At 47.2% G+C, this 23946-nt stretch overlaps 1 protein-coding gene across 1 annotated transcript in view; it reads right to left on the reverse strand.

Annotated features, from left to right (window-relative positions):
- The window catches only part of LOC307093125 (uncharacterized protein), a 59865-nt gene that overhangs the window by 33835 nt on the left and 2084 nt on the right, over window positions 1-23946 (reverse strand). The window contains exon 2 of the mRNA XM_079760893.1: window positions 8411-8530. Within this exon, the coding sequence (XP_079617019.1) occupies window positions 8411-8495 (85 nt within the window). The 5' untranslated portion in view covers window positions 8496-8530. The remainder of the gene's footprint in view (window positions 1-8410; window positions 8531-23946) is intronic.

Below are 23946 nucleotides of genomic sequence, written 5' to 3' on the forward strand. Positions count from 1 at the left end.
TTCTCTTGCTTCCTTTAAGATTCTCTCTTTGGCTGAAACCGGTTTGGTTCAGTGGACAGAGCGTCGGCCTTCGGACTGAAGGGTCCCGGGTTCGATTCCAGTCGGGGGCATGTACCTTGGTTTCGGGCACATCCCCAGTAGGGGGTGTGCAGGAGGCAGCTGATCGATGTTTCTCTCTCGTCGATGTTTCTAACTCTCTGTCCCTCTCCCTTACTCTCTGTAAAATATCAATAAAATATATATTTTTTTAAAAAGATTCTCTCTTTTTCTTTAATTTTTGGCATTTTAATTATGATGTGTCTGGACATGGGCCTGTATGGGTTCTTCTTGCTTGGGACTCTCTGTGCCTCCTATACTTGTGTAACTTTTTCCTTCACCAGGTTAGTGAAGTTTTTTGCCATTATTTCTTCAAACACATTCTTTATCCCATGCTCACTTTCTTCTCCTTCTGGCACTCCTGTTATGCAAATATTATTAGGTTACATGTTGACCCACAGCTCCCTTAAGCTGTCCTGTTTTTTAATTGTTATTTCTTTTTGGTTCTCTGATTGAGTGATTTTTTTATACCCTGTCTTCTAATTCACTGATTCAATCCTTGGCTTCCCTTAATCTGCTATATATTCCTTCCATGGTGTTCTTTATTAGTGCTGTGTCATTCTTCATAGTTACTATATCTTTTCTTATGCTGTTGAGCATCTTTGCCATCATATGTCTGATAAGTTTCTTATCTCCATTTCATTTAGCTCTTCTGGAGAATTCTCTTGTTCTTTCATTTGGGGGGTTATTTTGTTGTCTCCCAATTTTCACTGCCTGTTTGGGTTTGTGACTGTGTATTAGGTAGATCCACTACAAGTCCCAATCTCTAGTGCAGGACAGTGTCAAATGCTATTTCTGACTAATTCGATAAGATAAAGACTAAAAGCTTCCAGAGACCTGCCTCTGTCTGCAGACTGATTGTCTTGAGTAGCCTCAGGCTATTGCCCACAGGTGGGGTGAGAGGTTTTCGGACAGGGTAGGGTAATTGCTTCTACCTGGAGGCTAATTGTCATTCTCAGTCTCTTATTGGCTGGCCTCCCTTCTGTCTTTTTTTTTTTCTTTATTGATTAATGCAGTGATGGCGAACCTATGACACGCGTGTCAGCACTGACACTCGTAGCCATTTTTAATGACACGCAGCCGCTGAGGTGGCCACATGCCGAGGATGAAACATTTGCTGCTCCTGAGGATGAAACATTTGCGAAATAATGTTTTTTCCTCAAAGTGACACACTACCCGAGTTATGCTCAGTTTTTTGGCGAAGTATGACACACCAAGCTCAAAAGGTTGCCCATCACTGGATTAAGGTATTACACATGTATCCTTATCCCCCCCGTTGCCTCCCCCACCTCCCCACTCATGTCCTCACCCCCCTGGTGTCTGTGTCCAATTGTTAGGCTTATATGCATGCTCCCTTCGGTTTTTGTTGTCATTATTTATTTGTTTGTTTTTAGTTTTCAGAGTAGATCCAATATAAACACATCAAGCACATTTTCACTGGGATGGCACAGACAATGGGAGGGCATAAGTGCATTTCCTACAGGCAAATGACAGGGCTGGCCCACTGGGCCATGTGAAGGCAAAACAAATGTTATCGAACATATGGAATCATGAGTGAGAGGGGTAGAGATCAGGCCTGCGTGTGAGGTGAGAGAAGGCTAGACTTATAGGTCTCCAGCCTTTCACTGGATTTGGAGAGGATGGGCAGAATCTCAGCCTGGCTTTGGCTCTGAAGAATGAGGCAACCTTTGGTCATTGATTGAGGAAGCTCAGTTACCAACATCAAGAATGATAAAGGCTTTCTAAATCTGCTGGGCTAACCAGGCAGAGGCTGAATTCCCTACCACCCACCTGAAATACTGCTTTTGTCCTCTCCCTTTACCCCTAACATCTGAAATTTCCAAGACCAAGATAACATATCATCTGCCAGAGAGAAGGCCTTTTCAAGATCCCCATCCACACAGTTCTCAGTTTTAAAAAAATACTTGAAAGGAAAGTTTTAGAATGAAGAATTGAACCACTGTCAGCATGACTTGAACAGCTATAAATGGAGGGAAGGTGAATTTCTTTCAGACTGGGCTCACTCATTCTTGGTGTGTTCCAGGACTCGGTAGGGAACCCCAGCAGCACTTCTGGAGCTGTGTTCTTCTTGCATGATGGGCAGTGTGGCCAGAGCATAGATCTCAGAAATGTTTTCACTGTTTTCCAGATCCCCATAGGAAAAAGAAGCTTTGAGGTCAAGCTGGACTATCAACCCTTTGTCATGCATGTTCTGCATCCCTGGCATGGCATCCATGGAAATATAGGGCTTAAATCAACCTTCCTTCTTAATGGCAGACTTGTGATTTCCATTTTCAACTTGACATCTCCAAGTGATGTTAATTAGGTACCACAGACTTGTCCAAAACAGAACCCCTGATTTTTCTTCTAAACCCCTCTCAGAAATCAACCCAACTCCTCAAAAGATATCCTAATTCTCCTTCCCCCTTTACCTTCTATATTTACTCTATCCACTTGGCCTGCTGATGCTTCCTGCAGAGCATATCCTGAACATGTCCACTTCTTGACATTTCTCCTGTAACCACTGGCTCAGTGCTGCCATCAATTCTCACCCAGAGTATTACCATTGCTTCATGCCCCATCTCCCTGCTTCCTATTTGGGTCTCCATGCTAATCAGTCCTCTACACCACAGTTAGAGGGATCTCTTCAATACACATGCATCAGGTCACTTCTTTGCTTTGTGCTTTAAACCCCCTGTGGCCTCTGTAATGGGTTGAATTGTGTTCCCTTCCCCAGATTTGCATGGTGAAATCCTAACCCCTAGCACCACAGAATGTGACCTATTTGGGAATAGGGTAGTTGAGGCTATAATTAGTTAAGATGAGGTTACACTGGAGTAGAGTGGGCCCTAATCCAATAGGACTGATGTAATATAAAAAGGAGAAGTTTGGAGGAACCAAGATGGCGGCATTGGAAAACACCTGAACTTGCTGTCTCGCACAATCACATAAAAACTACAACTAAAAGAAAAAAAGGATATCATCCAGAACAACAGGAAGGCTGGCTAAGTGCAAGTTCTATAACAAGAAGGAAAGAGAAAAGCACATCTAGACTGGTAGGAGGTGCAGAGGTACAGAAGAGAGAAGGTATGGAGGCACACAGAAACGAGCTGGCAATTGGGTATGCTGTGGTCTTTTTCAATTTGGAGGGAGATACAAACTCCCAACTGCTCTGAATTCCAGTACCGGGTGAGACTCTCGGGACCCAGACTCATACAGGGAGAAACTGGACTGTCTGGCATCAGGCTGGAACACGAGGGTGACTTTCTCTCAGAGGTGGTTGCAGCATTCATTGTTCCTGAACAGGGCCCACGGGACACAGAGACCCAGGGACCTATCCGGGGCAGGGCCAATGGGCAACCAGATTCCCTGAGACTACGCCCCCCTTAACCCCAATTTACAACCCCACCTAAGCAGTGCACAGAGGCATTTGTATATGAATGGCCTGACCTTTTGTAACCTAACCTAACAAACTGCAGCTGGGTCAAAGAACCCAGAGCTTCCAAAAGAAGGCTTAAGGCTCCTCAGCAGCCTGCATTGCTTCACAGCTGTGCCACATCTGGGCACCTCCAAACCCCAAACTAAGAGGAGTAATCTGTAGATCTCTCTGTAGCTCCTGCTGGGTGGCCTCAGGCAGGGGTTGACTTTGCACCTCCTTGGAGATACAAGAGCCAGTGCACCCAGTGGTCAAAGTGAGACCACACCAGATTACAACTCTTCAGATCCATAAGAGACAAACTCAGGGGGCAGCCCCAAAGCCCCACTGAAGCAAGTCCTGCCCCAAAAGGGTGTTTCCAGCACAGCAGTTCTCCCATTGTAGACACAACTGGTCCTCACAGCCAATTGGTCTGGAGGTCAATTCCACCCAGTGATACCAACAGCAATCAAGGCTTAGCTATATCAAGACTATGCACACAACCCACAAAGGGGTTCACCAAGAGTGTCCACCTCAGGTAACTGGGGAGGCTGAGCCACTGGGCCCTATAAGTCACACAAAGCCACTCTATCAACACAGGGAAGCAGCCAAAATGAGGAGACAAAGAAACATGTCACAAATGAAAGAAATGGAGGAAAGCAAACTACTGGATATAGAGTTCAAAACCACGATTATAAGGTTACTCAAGAATCTTCTAGAAACTTCCAAGAAATATAGTGAGATCCTCAAGGATATGAAAAAGGACCAATTAGAAATTAATCATACACTGACTGAAATAAAGAATAATATACAGAGATCCAACAGCAGACTAGAGGACCCCTAGAATCAAGTCAAAGATCTGAAATACGAAGAAGCAAAAAACAACCAATTGGAAAAGCAAAAAGAATCCAAAAATATGAAGATAGTGTAAGGAGCCTCTGGGACAACTTCAAGCGTACCAACATCTGAATTATGGAGGTGCCAGAAGAAGAGCGAGAGCAAGATATTGAAAACCTATTTGAAGAAATAATGACAAAAATCTTCCCTACCTGGTGAAAGAGATAGACTTACAAGTCCAGGAAGCACAGAGAACCCCAAACAAAAGGAATCCAAAGAGGACCACACCAAGACACATCATAATTAAAATGCCAAGGGCAAACAACAAAGAGAGAATCTTAAAAGCAGCAAGAGAAAAACAGTTAGTTATCTACAAGGGTGTACCCAGACAATTGTCAGCTGATTTCTCAACAGAAACTATGCAGGCCAGAAGGGAGTGGCAAGAAATATTCAAAGTGATGAATAGCAAGAACCTACAACCAAGACTACTCTACCCAGCAAAGCTATCATTCAGAATTGAAGGTCAGATAAAGAGCTTCACAGAGAAGAAAAAGCTAAAGGAGTTCATTACCACCAAACCAGGATTACATGAAATGCTGAAGGGTATTCTTTAAGAAGAGGAAGAAGAAGAAAAAGGTAAAGATAAAAATTATGAACAACAAAGTGATAACAAATACATATCTATCAACAAGTGAATCTAAAAATCGAGTGAATAAAAAAATCTGATGAACAGAATAAACTGGTGAATATAATAGAATCAGAGGCATAGAAAGGGAGTGGACTGACAATTCTCAGGGGAAAGGAGGTGTGGGGGGTGCGGGAAGAGACTGAACAAAAATCGAACACCTATGGACGAGGACAGTGTGTGTGGGGGTAAGGGAATGGGGGGGGGGAACCGGGTGGAGGGGAGCTATGGTGGGGGGGGGGGGGAAAGAGGAACAACTGTAATAATCTGAACAATAAAGACTTATTTTTTTTTTTAAAGGAGAAGTTTGGATATAGACATGCACATAGGGAAATGGCATGTGAAGACAAAGGCAGAGATGGGTGATGTGCCTACAAGCTGGAGAATGCCAAGATGTCCAGCAAACCACCAGAAGCCATGGGAGAGGCCTGGAACAGATCCTTCCCTACTACCTTCAGAAGGAGCACGGCCTTGCTGACACCTTGGTTTTGAACTTCAGGCCTCCAGAACCATGAGACAAAAACTTTCTGTTGTCCTAAGCCACACAGATTGTGCTGATTTGTTACAGCAGCTCTAGGAAGCAAATGTAATCTTTCTTGGGCACCTGTGGTTGCAGGGGTGGGTTTGAGGGGAGAAGTTAGTGGAGAGACCCAGGAAGACTCCCTAGAGGAGGTGGGCCTTGTTGATGGAGTGGGGGTAGCGGTGGGAGAATTGGAAAAGTAGGCACTTGAGTGTATGCTCCTTAGACTACCTCAGGAGGAGGACAAAATGATGTTGGTGGAAATAGGGGATGGGCGAAAGGCCCAGGACAAGTGTGGGCAGGGGAGGATGGAAAAGGCAGAGGGGCCCTAACTGGTTTGGCTCTGTGGCTAGAGCTTCGGCCTGCGGACTGAAAGGTCCCAGGTTCGATTCCCGTCAAGGGCAAGTACCTTGGTTGCAGGTATATCCCCAGTAGGGGGTGTGCAGGAGGCAGCTGATCAATGTTTCTCTCTCATTGATGTTTCTAACTCTCTATCCCTCTCCCTTACTCTCTGTAAAAAATCAATAAAATATATTTAAAAAAAAGAAAAGGCAGAAGGACACCTTAAAGACAGATGACTGAGCATTCCTGCTGGGAGTTGGAGGTGAGAGAACCCTTCCCAAGGCTGGATAGGAATGGGCTGGGTGGAGAGAACATTGCATTTTGTTGGTTTACAATATAACCAGGGTGTGCTGGAAGAAGAAGAGTTGGGCAGTGGTGAGAGGGTTTGTCTGCCATGAAAAGACAGGTGGAGGCCACCTGGCATCCCTAGCTCAGTAGCCTGAGGAAGGATGTGGTTCTGGGGATCCAGAGAGGGGACATGGGAAAAAGTCAGATGCCACTCAAAGCTGGCCATGGCTCTATAGATCAGCCAATTCCAGGCCCAGAGGTGGGAACACAGAATCCTGAAGAGTAGGACAGATAATCTGAAAGGCTTCATTTCACAGACAGGGGATTGAGGCTAGAGATACAATGAGCCACAGAGTGTGGAATGTGGGGAAGAGGGCAAGGGTGAGGGGTGAAGGAAAGAAGGAGGAAAAGGAAGGTCAAGAAAGAGAGGGGGGGGGGGAAGAGAAGAACCAGAGAGGGAAGGGAAAAGCAGGGAGAAAGAAAGGAAAGTGGGGGGTGGAGGGATGAGAGGGAGCTAGAAAGATCTTTCCCAACTAAAATGCCATTAGAGATAAAGTGACTAAGAGTCTGGAAGGTCTAGACCGATCCCAGGAAGAGGGTGTCATTCTTAATACTAATAAGATAGCAGCTCCAGGTAATGTCACATTGGAGGCCAAGTGACACAGAGTTCAGATCAGTGAGCCAGGCCTTTAGAGCAAGCCAAGCCACTGCCCCACCTTGCCCCAGCCTCTCTCCCCCTGCCTCTCCCATCCTCTTTATTCCCCAGTCAGCCCTCAGCTTGGTCCTCAGAGAAGACCCTGTTCCTGTGGGTCGGTTTGAGCTAAGAACAATACTGGTTCCAGTATTATGCTCAGGTGTACTTTCTTCCCCTCCTCCACCTCATTTCCTCCTAGGAGAAGAGCTGGCGAGGGTCTGGGGCCAGGGCACCAGGAGCTCTCACTGCTCCTAACATCTTAGCTCAGGGCAATACAAAGTCAAGGACATGATGGTTTGAATGACATTCACAGGACCTGGTATGAGGCCCCTGCTTTTGCCTCCAAACCTCCTTCCTTCCCTGGTCAGGCCACCCCAGGATGACATTTGAAGGTGCTGGGAGTCCTGAGGCCCACGGTTTGGTTTCTGCCTTGGATCCCCTCCTTCTTCCTCTGGGGGCAGAAATGGCAGAGGGAGCTCCTGGAAGGTCCAACAAGGACCAGCTGTCATCCTCTGCCAACCTGAGTGCTGTTCCCACAGTCATGGAGCCCAGAGTAGCTGAGTTGTAAGGACCCTAGAGGGCCCTTGTCCTTTAGGGGGAGAAACAGGCCAGAGAGGAAATCAGTTGCCTGACGGAGCAATAGCAGTTTCATGAGAGGACTAGAATCTGGAGCTCCTGAAACTCCATCATGCCCATTTGGCTACAGCAGTGCCCCTCTCCGGGTTCTGGGACCCCCAACAGTCTTGGGACATGAAGCAGGGTGGGATGATGCAGAAATGACCAGGATAAGAGTTAGAACAGAGATTTGAGGCATTTGTCCCATGTACAAAAAGACCATGGGCATTGAGTGTAGGACTGGGAGTGAGAGAGGGCTAGGAAGGGCACATTCACAAGGTAATAACAGATTTTAACACTGGTTGAATATCTGTCATGTGCCAGGGATTGTGCCCATGGGATTCTACCTAATCCTCTAGCGTTAACAAGTCGGCATTCTTTTTTATTTTTTTAATCCTCATCCGAGGATATGTTTTATTGATTTTAGAGGGGAAGAGGGAGAGAGAGAGAGAGAGAGAGAGAGAGAGAGAGAGAGAGAGAGAGAGAGAGAAACATTGATGTAAGAAATTACAATCAATCCGTTGCCTCCTGTACAAGCCCTGACCGGGGATTGAACCCACAACCTAGGTATGTGCCCTAACAAGAAAGCGAACCACAACCTTTTTAATATATTGGATGACACTCCAACCAACTGGGCCACCTTGGCCAGGGTACAAGTTGACTTTCTTATTCTCACTTTCTGGAAGGGAAACTGAGGCTGAGGGAGGCTAACTTAGACGAGTTCCAAAGCGCTTACTCTTTCCCCAAATCTCAGTGGGGACAGTATAAGAGGAGGGGGGTATAAGCTGCACCTAAGGCAGAGTGTACCCCCATCTGTGCCTCCAGGAAGCAGCCCCTCGTAGGGTGTGGGCATATCTCAGAGATGCTGCTGGGGCTGGGGCTGGGGCTGTGTGGGCAGTGGGACCAGGGGTCACTCACCTTGTCCAGTAGTAGCATGGAGAGACAGGAGCTGGAGAACAAGAGGCAGCAGGCAGAGTGTCGTTGTTGTCATCAGTGTAGACATTGGAGCTCCGGAGAGTAGAGTGCTTGTCCTTCACCCTACCCGGAATGAGCAAAATAAACACCAGCCAAGGAACCTTAGAAATAAATAGATCCTAGAGCACTTTGCTCCCTGAGACATTGGAGATGTAGGGGCAGGGCTGAATCTGAGTCAGTTTGGGAGCTTCACACATGACAGGCCAAAGGGCAGAGGAAGGTGGAGCCCCTCCCTGACCAGGAAGCACATAGGCACACCCCAATAAAGGGGCAGGCGCTGGGTCTGAAACAGCCTGGGAGAACTGAGGAGACCCCTGGAGGGAGGTGAGAAGTGGAGGAGAGGGGAGTGAGCCTGAGTCCGAAAAGAGAAAGGTGCCCTGTGTTTGACTCCATCCCTCTGCTCAAGCCCTCTTCACTGCTCCTATGGATTACCCCCACCCCCTCCCCAGGACATAGGGAACAGGTCATGGCCACATCATCCTAGCATGACTGAGAATTCTTGGGTCTGTGGGCCCAGGGATCTGTGGGTTCACAGGTGGACACAGGCCCTCATGGCCATCTGGAGTGACCTGTGCACCCCCTCAAAGTCAGCGAAGCCAAGTGCTGACTTCTTTGCTCTCACCCCTTACTCCCTGGGCCAGAGGGCCACTTCCTTCCCCCCAGACATAACCTTAGGCTCGTCTGCTCTGGGAACCCCAGGCTGAGGTGGGCCTGGCTCTGCCCAGCCTGGAGCAGGAAAAGGACACCATAGTCTGCATGTGGGCATAAGAGGGGTCAAAAGTGTCCCATGTCTAGACTTGACATCCAACCCTTGCAGGAGTGCTCTCGCAGGAAGGACCTTTCCAGAGACCCAGGCCTGCATTAGGCCCCTACAGGAGAGGAAGGGAACACCCCACACTCTGCTCTTTAGACTTTTTTTATTGGTAGGAAAATTCCAAAGTTAACAATCATTGTGGATGGAGTAAACAAGGATGAGGAGGTGCCTGGGCAGTCTTGGGACTCCTGGGTGGAGGGAGGGAGCTGAGAGGGGCTCACTTCAGGGTCGGGGCCCAGCCTGCCAGCTCTGAGCTGACCACCTTGGGCCCTGGCATCTGTTTCCTCTTGTAAACAAGTTCAGACATCTGGTACCAACCCACCAACATCCTTCACACCCACTCTCTCAAAAGAAAAAAAAATCAGCAGCACCCTGATGTGCCCAGAGTGGCTCCCTTTGCTGACTGTGCTGGGCTCTCTGTCTGCTTGTCTTGTTGTCCAGATCTGGGTGAGGGTTGGGAGGCCTTGCCCCACTCCTGAGCAGTTGTCACCTCCCTGGTCCTCTAAATGCACAGTTGGAGGGTGGGAGAAAAGAGGTGAGGCCAAGAGGACCTGCAGTGATGGCCATGGAGTGTGAGTGACTGTCTCTGGACCAAGTGTGCCCTGCCCTTCTCTGGAAGCCCCAGGGTGGTGGAGGGCAGAATGAGGAAATGCGAGCAGTTCTTAGCTGGGGGCGGGCCCCTGAGTCACCTCTGTGGCCAACATTCTTCAGGGAAGGCCGGAAGCAGCTATAAGTGGTTTTAAGGCTGAATTTATCATTCAAATTCTGATCTATGGTGAGATCTGGGAGTGAGAGTGAGCCTGGGAGAAGCTGGAGAGTCATAGGGGGTTGGGGGTTCCAGTAAAAGGAATAGTCCTATGTCTGCCCTAAGCTGCACATCCCACAGCCCATCCATCCTTCCACCATTGCAGCTTATCCATGAGGTGGGTTTTGACAACTCTGGAGCCTGGGGAGTTGGCCCAGTGTGACAGGAGGGGACTGGTGCCACCCTGATGTGCCCTGGTGTCAAAAGTCATGGACCATAGGTGGGTGCAGGGGTGACTGGGGTCAGGGTGGAACAGGAAGAGGAACTACTCAGGGGTCAGCAGTGCACAAAATGGCGGGCATGGGCTGTGCACGAACTGGAGGAGCCAAGACTGAAGGTCATCAGCGGCTGCCCTTGGGGGCTCAAGGTCAGCTGGCTGTCAGAACGGATGTGAGATGAGATGGCAGGACAAATGTCACCCACAGCCACACCAGTTCTGGCTGAGGTGCCTTCTCGGCCTTTTACCCTCCAGGTTTGCCCCCATCGTTGCCTCAGACAAAAGGCACCTTCCCAAATGCCTGTGCTCTTGAAACTGTCAAAGATGGCTTCTCTTTGTCACTTTCAAGACACACTGTACTCTTGCCTGCCAACAGAAAGGCTGTGAGCAGCTGGTGGCAGGAAGGTGGAAGAGGGGGCTCAGGAGGCCCTGACACTCAGCTTCCCTATGGTCTGACCATGGCCAAGCCCTGAATCAGGGAAGGGTTGCCCAAATCAAAAAAAGTGCCTGGGGATATCACCATGTCCTGCTCCCCCTTTACTCCCCTCTGTGGGCTTCAGTTTCCTTATCTGCGAGATGGGGGCATTGAACTAGAATCAGAGTGGCTCCCTTTGCTGACTGCCGGCCAAGGCCTATGCTGGGTGGCATTTCATGCCAACCTTCTCAGCTGGATCTTGTCTATTCTACAGCTGGGGGGAAAGTGACGCCAGACAGTGCATTCCCAGTGTCTTAGTGTGGCATTCCCTGTGCCCTTGACTCTGTGGCAACCAAAGTGATTACAAACACCAGGTAATTTTATTACAGCATCCAGTTTCAGTACATAAGTGTTAGTTTCCATTTCCCTGTCAAACCTTATCAGATCAGCAGGCTGTTCTTTGCTATACCCAGAGCTGGGCGGGGCTGGATCCTGTGGACCTTGGCTGAATCTTGCTTTCCTCACTAGGCCCAGCCCCAGAAGCTCACCTGTGCAGTTTCCTCTGGGATCAGCCAAAGAAGGCAGTCAGGACAACCACCGTGACCACCAGCAGCTTAGTTCACAGGTTTCTTCCCAGTACCAGTGTGTGCCTGGGTTCAGACATCTGGTACCAACCCACCAACATCCTTCACACCCACTCTCTCAAAAGAAAAAAAAATCAATGTTGATGCACAAGAAACTAGGTCTCCCTTTGAGAGCAGGTATTGGGCACCTTCCCTGACACCCCAAGGTTAAGGGGCTGTGAGACAGTGGATGGACCCCAGGACTGCAGAGCAGGAATTCAGAATCTGAATGAGAGTGTTGGTTGCCTCATTCCAGATGCAAGATGTCCACCCATCTAATATCTAAGTAACTGGCAGCCTGTTTTCATGTCTTGGTTTTTGTACTTTAATTTATAGTCTCCCAAACTTACTGATAGAAGTAATAATGGCAGCCGTCTCTCTCGGATGACTGTGGGGAAGGTGCAGCTCTAACACCAAAGAGGGTGAACACTGGACTTAGAGGGGCTGAGTACTCACAGGTATTGGGGAACACTTTTCTATAGCTGGCACTTGCTCTGGACAAGTTCAGTTTCAACTTTGTCCACTGGTGCACTTTGTCACACAGGCCAGCTTCCCATCCACTTCATCCATTGGGGAAGTAGAAGAATGGAGAGTCTTTATAAGGATAAGGGACTAAGATCTGCTGTGATATGAGGGTCATTGGAAAAACCAGTTGTGTTGAAGGAATAAATAGTAGTGGTGAAGCCACTGGATCCTTCAGTGAAGGTTGTGATGGTAGTGGAAGGCAATAAGACAGAACCTGAGGAGGATGTGGACCACCACGAGGAGTGGCAGAGTATCAACAGAAACTGTGAAAGTGGACAAATCAGAAAAGGTGGTGTAGAGAATTAGCTTTTCCATAAAACTGTTGCTGTTTGGCCAGAGACCAAGGTGGTAGGGGATAATTCACCAGAGCTTGATGTGGAAACAGGACTTCCATTAACAGTGGTAGAGAAGGTGACAGCTGAAAGTGGAGTGAGACAAATCAAATATGGTTCTGTAGACAGTGGATACTTCAAGAAGGACTGCGGATGTTTGCCCAGAGGCCATGGTGGTGGAAATTAAATCACCAGAATAGATGGAGAAGAACGATTTGCATTCTTAGTGGTATAGAAGGTATCATATGGAACTGTTGGATTTGCAGAATCTGAGGAGCCTGTAAAGGCAGTGGATTCCACAGTAAGGATACCTACTTGTAGTGGAAGATCCTTCAGATTTTGTAAAGGAGGTTTCAGAGGAAACAAATGATTTGGACAAATCAGAGACAGTATTGTAGAGAGTGGACTCCTCTATGAGTCATGTCTGTTTCTTCCGAGACCACAGTAGGTATAGAGTGCTCACTGGGCTTGATGGGGAAGCTGGACTTGCATTGTCTGTACTGTAGAAGGAGCAGGTCAAAGTGTTGTTGTGTACACCTTTGAGGTGGTTGTGAAATTGGATCCTGGAGGAAAAAATGTTGGTAATCCACCAGAAGTGGTGAAGAGTCACCTAGGCTTCATGTAACGGCAATGGTGTTATCCAGAATAGCTGTATGTTTTGATGAATCAGGGATGCCCATAAAAACAGTGGACCTGCCCATAAGGACTTTGATTTTTCATGCTGAGACAGCAACAGTAGTAATACATGATCAGGGCTTGAAGGGGATGCAGCATTTCCATCATCTGTGGTAGACAAGATTCCAGAGGAAAGGGTTGATTTGGACAAATCAAGCATGGTTGTGAAGACAGAGGATAATACAGTGTGAGTTGCAGCACTGTGTCCAGTGGTCAGGGAATTTATAGAAAATATGTTGGGATTTAAGGGAGAATAACTTGTATTGTAGGAAGAGACAGTGGATTCCACAGCAGTAGTTGTGGCTAATGGTCCTTTACCACCAGAGAGGTCAAGAATCACTGGAACTTGATGTGGACACATTCTCAGTGAGGCAATTAAAGATGACTCTGTGGACTGAGAAGAATCAGAGATGATGCTGTAGTCTGTGAATGTGTCATTGATTTCAGTGGTAGTCTGTCCCAGTCTGGCTAGAAGATAGCTGCAGCCCATGATACTGAAACAGAGCTTTACTTTACAGGGGTATAGGAAGTGTCAGGGGAATCTGTAGATTTGGACAGTTTTGGACAGTTTGATCTAGACCTTTGTCTCTTCTGTAGAATATTATAGTTCATCTAGAGGGCAAGGTGTCACTAGATAATTTGGAGGCAGGGGTTGATTGTGATTGATGAGTTAAATTGCTAGTAGTACGGCTATATGCGGGAAGCTGCCCATTGTCTTCACTATCAGAGAAGTGTGGACAGGGATCCAGGAAGGCTGGTGACCCTTAAAGCTCTGGCAAAGGTCAAAGCTATGCACCCACTGTTTAGTCAAGACAATGGTAGCTGAAGCAACTTCCCCACCAGATAGTCATATAAATCCTTACTGATAAGATAGTCTGCCTGTTACTGGAATTGCCTGCCTAAGGGCTATGGGTGTATCCCAAACTGAATAAAAGGGATCACAAGGCCAGAGCAAAGAGGAGTCCTTCCTTGGGCTTCCGCCTGGCCCCCAATTTCGAAATTATTATTTCTTATTTTGTCTCTTTCATTTGCATGCGGCCTCCTCCAGAGCCCGAACCCGAACCCTGAACCTGAACTCTGAACCACGCAGGATGTGGGACACTCACAGTTATAAATTTTGACAAATCTGTATGGTTGTGTAGAAATTATATTATATATATATTCTGCACATTCCGCCCTGAGCACACTGGGACATGTTCATTTCTTTGGATGCTCTGGCATAAATTTGAGCAGATAGTTATACTCACACTAAAGCCCCAAAGATTATTTTGCTCCTAATGTTCTGTGATTTGCAGACCACACACTCACCTTCCATCATCTGGCTGATACTTAGTCTAACAGATCTCTCTTCTCCATCATCGTTTATACCTAAGACTCCCCTCTATCCTAGCAGTTTCCACTGAGCCAGAAGGAGGAGGAGAGCTAAGGCATAATTCATTCCCTGTCCTTTGTCTCCAGATACTCTTATACTAGGGCTAGCCACTCTACCTGGAATACTCCTGTCTCTATCTGGCCATCCTGCGGTCCTCGAAACCTAGCCAGGTGAGCTCCTCCTCCACCCTCAGTCCCACAACCCACTCAATGGGCTACAATTGACTAACAGTGAGAGTCCTGGGCCTGAACCCTTGGACTGGAGGGCTTCTTCTGTCTTCTCTGCGCCACTTAGAACATGTGACTGCACATGTAGGACTCTTTTTTTCCTATGTAAGATGGGTTTATATTTTTCCTATGTAAGATGGGACTGAGACAACCAAGATGGCAACATAGGTAAACACCTGAACTTGCTGCCATGCACATCCATATCAAAACTACAACTAAAAGACAAAACGAATATCATCCAGAACCACGGAAAGGCTGGCTGAGTGGAAACTCTACAACTAGAAGGAAAGAGAAAAGTGCATTGAGCCTGGTAGGAGGTGTGGAGGTGTGGAGGTACAGAGGCATGCGTGAAAGGGGCTGGCAACTGGGTACACTGTTATCTTTTTCAATCGGGAGGGAGATACAAGCTCCCGAAAGCTCTGAACTCCAGTTCTGGGCAAGACTCTGGGGACCCAGACTCATAAGGAGAGAAACTGGACTGTCTGGCATCAGGCTGGAACATGAGGGTGGCTTTCTCTCAGAGGTGCTTGCAGTGATCATTGTTCCTGCACGGTGCCGCTGGACACAGAGACCCGGGGGCCTCTTCAGGGTAGGGCTGACGGGCAGCCATTGCTGTTTACTCTGCCCTGGTGATTCCCTGAGATCTGGCCCCACCCAGTTTACAACCCCACCTGTGCGCAGAGGCTTTTGCATATGAATGGCCTAGCCCAGTGGTCAGAAAACTCATTAGTCAACAGAGCCAAATATCAACAGTACAACGATTGAAATTTTTTTTGAGAGCCAAATTTTTTACACTTAAACTTCTTCTATCGCCACTTCTTCAAAATAGACTCACCCAGGCCGTGGTATTTTGTGGAAGAGCCACACTCAAGGGGCCAAAGAGCCGCATGTGGCTCGGGAGCCGCAGTTTGCCAACCATAAGCCTAGCCTTTTGCAATCTAAAACCTAACAAACTGCAGCTGGGTCAGAGAGCCCAAAGCTTCCAAAAGAAGGCCCAAGGCTCCACAGCAGCGTGCATTGCTTCACAGCTGGGCCTCATCTGGGCACTTCCAAACCCCAAACTAAGAGGAGGAATCTGCAGATCTCTCTGTAGCTCCTGTTGGGTGGCCTCAGGCAGTGGCTGACTTTGCACCTCCTTGGAGATCCAAGAGCCAGTGTACCCAGTGGTCAGAGTGAGACCATCCAGATTATAACTCTTCAGATCCATAAGAGACACACTCAGGGGGCAGACACAGTGAATGCCAAAGCTCCACTGAAGCAAGTCCTGCCCCATAAGGGTGTCTCCAGCACAGAAGTTTTTCCATAGTAGACACAACTGGTCCTCACAGCCAATTGGCCTGGATGTCAATTCCACCCAGTGATACCAACAGCAATCAAGGCTTAGCTACAATAAGGCTGTGCACACAGCCCACAAAAGGGTGCACCCAGAGTTTCCACCTCAGGTAATTAGGGAGGCTGAGCCACTGGGCCCTATAGGACACCTAGCACACAAAGCCACTCTATCAACGCAGGGAAGCAGCCAAAATGCTGAGACAAAGAAACATGTCACAAATAAAAGAAATGGAGGAAAGCAAACTACTGGAAATGGAGTTCAAAACCATGGTTATAACGTTACTCAAGAATCTTCTAGAAATCTCTGAGAAATAAGTGAGACCCTCAAGGATATAAAAAAGGACCAAGCCCTAATCGGTTTGGCTCAGTGGGTAGAGCGTCGGCCTGCACACTGAAAGGTCCCAGGTTCGATTCCGGTCAAGGGCATGTACATTGGTTGCAGGCACATCCCCAGTAGGAGGTGTGCAGGAGGCAGCTAATCGATGTTTCTCTCTCATCGATGTTTTTAACTCTCTCTCCTACTCCCTTTCTCTCTGTAAAAAATCAATAAAATATATTTTTTTAAAAAAAAGAAACAGGACCAATTAGAAATTAAGCATACATCGACTGAAATAAAGAATAATATACAGAGATCCAACAGCAGACTAGAGGATCCCTAGAATCAAGTCAAAGATTTGAAATATGAAGAAGCAAAAAACACCCAATCGGAAAAGCAAAAAGAAAAAAATATCCAAAAATATGAAGATAGTACAAGGATCCTCTGGGACAACTTCAAGTGTACCAACATCCGAATTATGGGGGTGCCAGAAGAAGAGAGAGAGCAAGATATTGAAAACTTATTTGAAGAAATAATGACAGAAAACTTCCCCTACCTGGTGAAAGAAATAGACTTACAAGTCCAGAAAGCACAGAAAACCCCAAACAAAAGGAATCCAAAGAGGACCACACCAAGACACATCATAATTAAAATGCCAAGGGCAAACAACAAAGAGAGAATCTTAAAAGCAGTAAGAGAAAAACAGTTAGTTACCTACAAGGGAGTACCCATATGACTGTCAGCTTATTTCTCAACAGAAACTATGCAGGCCAGAAGGGAGTGGCAAGAAATATTCAAAGTGATGAACAGCAAGAACCTACAACCAATATTACTCTACCCAGCAAAGCTATCATTCAGAATTGAAGGTCAGATAAAGAGCTTCACAAAGAAGAAAAAGCTAAAGGAGTTCATCACCACCAAACCAGGATTACATGAAATGCTGAAGGGTATTCTTTAAGAAGAGGAAGAAGAAGAAAAAGGTAAAGATAAAAATTATGAACAACAAAGTGACAACAAATACATATCTATCAACAAGTGAATCTAAAAATCGAGTGAATAAAAAATCTGATGAACAGAATAAACTGGTGAATATAATAGAATCAGGGGCATAGAAAGGGAGTGGACTGACAATTCTCAGGGAGAAGGGGGTGTGGGTGTGGGAAGAGACTGGACAAATATTGTACACCTATGGACGAGGATAGTGTGGGAGGGGTAAGGGCATGGGGTGGGGTGGGAACCAGGTGGAGGGGAGCTATGGGGGGGAAAAAGAGGAACAACTGTAATAATCTGAACAATAAAGATTTATTTTTTTAAAAAACGATGAAACTATATTTTTCCTATGTAAGATGGGACTAACCCTGGCTCCTCTTCACCTATGAGATGTATAAGATCCAGTATGGAAAGAATCCTTGTGACAATAGTACCATAAAACTATGGGTTTTTAGAAATTCTACAGTATGGTTTATAGGGTGTTTTTTTGAGAAGGCAGGGCATGTGGTGTCATCCCTCCTGTCAGTCCCCCACTCCTTCCTAGAGATGCTCTGGAACTGAATCTTTCTCACCTCCCTCGTTGGACACTGGAAGAGTGGACCATGGAGGCCATCAGGACAGTGGCACCCTCCACCATCCCAGACACCCCATTTTCACAGAGTTCTGAAAGAGACAGTCTCAGGGAGAGGCTAGGAGCTGGACCAGGCCTGGAGGCCTGGGTAGGCAGGGAGTAAACAATTTAGTCAAAACATGTCATTCACATCAACCATTCTGGATCTTTGGCTTTGCAGACCATCATCAAAACATCAGGGGAAGAGTGCCATCAAATGGTTGATTAATGCCGTTGAGGTGGGAGGTGCGATAATGCCTAAGACTTTCGGAATTCTAAATTAATGAAAAAAAAAATTGAAAAGATTGTTTGTAAGCCAGTAGTTGCATTTGTTTTGCTCAATCTTCTTGCCTCCGAGTTAGGTTGGGTCTAATTCAGCATGGTGGAAGCAGAGAGACTGAACTGGGAAGACTGCCAAGGATGGGGGCGGGGGCCTCCCTGAGTGGTGGGTCTGAGGAGGATCGGGGAGAAAGCGTACTTGCAGACTCTGGTCAACCCAATGCAGAGGGTGGCAGGGCTCAGAGTAAACCCAGGCCACACAGTAGAATCTCAGAGCTGCCCTCTTCTCCCACTTGTCTCTCCCTTTAATGAGGGGCCCTCCTGGCACTGCCCCGAGGAAGCCCCTCTGTATCTCACCTAGAGGCAACCACTTCCTTGCTGTTGTGCACCTACAGGAAAACCATTTCTCACTCTGCAGTCCACCTGTTCAGGCTTTCATCCAACAGCAGTCACTTGTGACCGCCAGAAGCTTTCTAGCCCTGAGTGTCAAAGACAAATGAGCCCCCACCCCTCATTGGGCTCCTAGCCCCAAAGCAGAGATAGTTGAGGCCCTCGTGAAGAGAGAGCGTGGCCAACGGGGCTGGGAGCAAGGGGGGAGGAACAACCCCTCTGCCTTTTTTTTGTCGAGGAAAGCTTTAAAAAGAAAAGTAATATCATTCTTCTCCTTTTCCTTCTTCTTCTTTAAAAAGGTGTTTCTTTAAAAAGGATTTAGGCAGTATAAATTTTATTGGACTTTTTAAGTTACAAAAGTTGACAAGCCAACAATGAAAAGGCATATATAGGCAGTTTATGATCATGTCCCTAAATGAATCACAAAGAATGAATAGGGGTGGGGAGAGGTAGCACTTACTGGCTATCAGATTCCCATACTTGCCCCATCATGGCTGTAACTGGATGACTGTGCTGCCATGGCCTATGGTGTACCTTCGCCCCTCTCTGAGAACAGAGTCTCCGTGAGAGGAGAGAACATTCCTGCTCGGTTCAGCCTGACCCAGAGGAAGGGAATGTTTTCAAGCTCAGTGAGCACTTCTGAAGTAAATGAATAAGGAAAATTCTGCCAGATGCTTTCTCTTAGTTATTTAATTTAATCCTGTGAGCCTGGCCCCGTGGGGAAGTTGATTGGAGTGTCATCCCTGCACCAAAAGGTTTTGGGTTAGATTCCCAGTCAAAGGCACATACCTAGAGTTCGAGCCCTGGTTGGAGAGCATACGGGAGGCAGCTGATCTCTCTCTCTCTCTCTCTCTCTCTCTCTCTCTCTCTCTCTCTCTCATCAATGAACATATCCTCGGATGAGGATATATATGGGCCTGTAAGGTTGATATGAATATTTCTGTTTTACACATGAAGTGAGGTTCTGAGGAGTTAAATACTTGCCAGCTGGTAAGTTAGGATTTAAGCACAATCTAAAGGTGGTTTTTACTTTTAGACAAGGAAAGGGTTTGGAGAGGAGAGGAAGGGAACGTTTTCAAGCTGAGGGAACAGCACGTGTAGAAGCCCAGAGTGCAGGCTTGGGGTGCAGCTAAACACTGAGATGAGCAGAAGCAGAGAGAACGCTAGCAATGTCGGTGTCACTCTGGACTTGACTGAGCAGCAGTTCAGAATGTCGAGCAAAATGCCCTGATCCCAACTGTGCCTGGACTGACAGGACAATGAGGGCAGAAGCAGGGAGATCAATGAGACTATGGCAGTAACACAGTGGGCTACCGGGGACCCCCCAAAGCCGGGATTCACATTGGGATGGACTCTGGACATCTTGCTCTCTTTTGTCTTTATTCCTAGATTGATGTCACTCCATTTTGTTGCTATTCAGTCTCTCCTTATCCATCCACATCTCTACGATAGTTGCCTCTCAGGGCACACCCAAGAGCTCTGAGGGCCTGAATCCCTGTCCATCTCACCGGGCTCCTCTGGAATCTCTTCACGTCCCAAGACACCACCGTCTCCTACTCATCCTTTCCCTCACTTCTGCTGTTCTTCCCTACTCACTAAGTGGGAGCCCTAAACTAAAGGCTGTGCTGCAACCCCCAGCCTCCAGGCAGGCAACCCCTTCCGTGCCCAAGGCTTTCACCACTCCTGGGAAGGACAAGGAAACACTGCCCTGAACAGTGTCCTCGGTGAGGAACTTCAGACCCGTCGCAGTCCAAGATTCTGGTGGCACTGGTGTGCTCAAAGGACGTGGCCGAGTAGGAGAGGCTGTCCTTCCCAAAGCTAACCTTCAGGATCAGGGATGTTCAACTAGGAGGCTCAGCAAAGAAAAGCACAGACATTTTCCAAAGAAAGAAACTCAAATGGCCAACAAGCGTATGAGAAGAAAAGAGTAAATCAAATGCACCAGTAAGCAGAGAAATTCAAAACAAAGCAAGATACTATTTATTTTTACCTATCAAATTGCACCCCTTCAGTGATGTTAGATGATAATGATAGCTAGTGTTGATTGGGACATTTTCATAGGATGTCAATGGGCGTTCATTTGGTATCATATTTCTAAAGGGTGATTTGAAAATATATATCAGGGACCATAGACAGAGGCATATCATTTTATTTTATTATTTTAAAAATAAATTTTATTGATTTTTTTTTTTAGAGAGAGGAAGAGAAAGGGAGAGAAAGGAGGGGAGAAACATGCATGTGAGAGAGAAGTATTGATTGGCTGCCTCCCGCATGTGCACCGACTGAACTGGGGATGGAACCCACAAATGTGTATGTGCCCTGACCAGGAATCAAACCCCGTCACCTTTTGGCTCCAACCAACGGAGCCACACTGGCCAGGTCAAGGCATCCCATTTTAAGTATTCCATTTCTAGTTACTGATTCCAAAATACAGTAATCTGATGCAGATTAAAACAACTTTTATAAATGAATGTTTATTATATCATTAATTATTATAGTGAAAAAGGAGGGTGAACATGTCCAAGAATCAAAGAATGGGAGATTGATTAGATAACTCTGGCATTCCATAGAATGGAATATTGATCAGCCATTAAAATATGAACTGCCTGTAGAATAAATCTAACTACATATGCAGAAATAAAATGTTAACAACGTTTATCTGAGTGGTAAGGTTAAGTGAGATTGTCTTCCTTTTGTTTGTCTATATTATCTAAATGTTCTACAACAAATATGCATTCATGTTACAATGTTTAAAACAATAAAATGTATATGCTATTAAAAAAGCCAGGTGTGCCCTGGACCTTGGAGAATCCAGGGAAAGTCACTGACTGGGATGATTCCCACGCTGAGTTCCCCACACCCCTGTGGTCAAAAGTCATAACGAAAATAATTTGCCGGGGTTGCAACCACGCTCGCCATCAAAGACACCAGCTCTCCTACCAAACAAGTAAAACTTGGAACTTTCTTGCCCTGTTTGCAGTTTTTATTGCTTCTTCACAATACCTGTATTTAGATTTTTTTTTCTTTAAAAGATAATCATCTGAGTAAGGCAGTTGGTCTGCAGGCAAGTCTTTCACTTGTGGCATTCTTGGGGAAAGGCCCTGGAAGGCACCTTCAGATAAGAGGTCTGAAGACTGCCACTGTGCTATGAGACTGCCTCCTTCTACCACCTCCAAACGCACTTCTGCTTGTGGTGAACTCCGTCAGCCAGGTTCGAGGATGGAAGCCTGGGCGTGCCTCTAGGATCAGCAGCTACACAACCGTTGGGGGTCTTATGCAGCTAACCTTTCTGAACGTTCATTTCCCCTGGGAAATGGTGGTGAGCGATGGCTGCCCTGACCATCCTGCTCATTCTAGGATATTCTACTAGAGAAACAGTGTGGCCGCTGGGATGTGGTTGGGCCACCCAGTGCTGGGTGCACGTTCAGCCTTGCCCCGCACAAGCTCAGTGGCTTGGGCCTGTCTCCTTTTCTGTAAGGTCATTCCTACCTGGCAGAGTTGGCTCTTTCCTCTCCCTGCACCCACCTGTGGTGAGTGGATGGGCTTCTTGGTGCCACCTGCCCCTGGTCCCCTGCCTTTCTGGAGAGAGAGCACCTGGCTGCTGCCGAAGCATGAGGTAGTGGATTGAACTGTGTCCCCCAAAGCTATGCCCAAGGCCTAACCCCTGTACCTGTGAATGTGACCTTATTTGGAAATAGGTGTACTGAAGGATATTAAGATCAGATCATCTTGGATTTAGGGTGGGCCTGAAATCCAAACAAAAGAAAGAAGAGAGATTCGACACACAGGAAAGGCCATGTGAAGGCAGAGGCAGAGACTGGGGTACGCCACCACAGTCGAAGGAGCCAGAAGCTGGAAGAGGCAAGGAAGGATCCTCCCCTCGATGGAGGAAGTGGCCCTGATGATGCCTTAGTTCGGATTTCTGGCCTCCACAACTGTGAGAAAATGAATTTTTGTTCTTTGAAGCCACCAAGTTTGTGGTGATTTGTTGCAGCAGCCATAGGAAGCTAACTCACATGGACATCCTGGGTCATAGCAAGTGGTAAAGAATGCGGGCTCTGGAGCCAGGCAGCGTGGGTGTAAACCCTGGCTCCTCCACTTAATGGATGGGCAACCTTGAACATGTAATTTAGCATCTCTGAGCCTCAGTTTCCCCGAGTATAAAACAGAAATCAGTAACAGCACTTCCTCCTAGATTGTTGGGAAAGTTAAATGAGATCATGGATATATATATATTTTTATTTTTTTTTTATTGATTTCAGACAGGAAGGGAGAAGGAGAGAGAGAGATAGAAACATCAATGATGAGAATCATTGATCAGCTGCCTCCTGCACGCCCCCTACTGGGGACCGAGCACGCAACCCAGGCATGTGCCCTTGGCCGGAATCGAACCTGGGACCCTTCAGTCCGCAGGCTGACGCTCTATCCACTGAGCCAAGCCGGCTAGGGCGATCATGGATATTTAGAACAGTGGCTCCCATAGAGCAGACCCTCAATGAATATCAGCAATTTTGATGATTAATATAACAGCCAGACTACAGGGTCAGGGTGGCTTCCCAATTTGCTGTACCCCAGGGGATTTTTAAATCAATATTGTAATCCTCTCTATAGCTATGCATGGCTTTGTCAGTTCAGAATTCGTTAAGGCCTTTGAGTAACTATTAATACTTTCTCCCTGTACTACTCAACAGCCACCAAACTCTAATGCAGCCCCCTCCCTCAGCCCAGGCAGGAGCAGCCCCGGAGGCCCCGTCCACACTCCTCCCTCATCCTGGGCCCCTTTCAGAGCCTCCAGGCTGGGGTTGTGGTTCTTTCTGCACCATTCTCATGTCCCCATCTAAAAAACTCAACGATAAACTGCTTTATTCATTCTGCCTCGTTCAAAGCACCCAGCACCTGGCCAGGTCAAGCCAGGCCGGGGAGTGTTTGCTGAATGAGTAAGTTTATTACTATCGTATAAAATAGCTCTTGCGTTTAACCGCTCTAAATTTATATCACAAAAGTTTCAAAGGTTGCCCCTTTGTTTATTGTGAACAAATCTGTTCTCACCGTTACCACACTCTACCCAATTTTGTACTTGTCCATCATTTTTACTTCCGCCTTCACTTGTCTAGGCTATAGAGTTCCTGCCCCAGCCCCTCCAGGACAGCTCCTGGCCCCTGCTGCCAGCCTGAGGAGCTCCCCTCCCCCACCCTCACTGGGAGCACTTTGGAACTTCACGCACACAAAACAAGATACGCCTCCAGTCCTCACCTTGACTTTGTGACCCCTGCAGCTTATGGAGAATGGAGAATGTGATTCCTGTGCTCCCTCCTGAGCCCCAGGCTACAGGACAGCTCCACCCAGAAATCCATGGTCACCCCAAACTCAACAGGCCCACCTGGAGGCCATTGTCAACCACCAAAAAGAGGCCCCTGCCCTCCCATCACGCGGGATCTAGGACCACCTGCCTTGGTGCCTCCACAGCCCAACATCAAATGGACCCTTCCTCTCCATTTCCTGGGGAGTTGGAATCAGGCCAGGATGGCTCTCGGTACCTCTCTCCAAATCTGCTCTG

This window comes from Cnephaeus nilssonii (assembly GCF_951640355.1).
Source record: "Cnephaeus nilssonii genome assembly, chromosome: 2".
NCBI lineage: Eukaryota > Metazoa > Chordata > Mammalia > Chiroptera > Vespertilionidae > Cnephaeus > Cnephaeus nilssonii.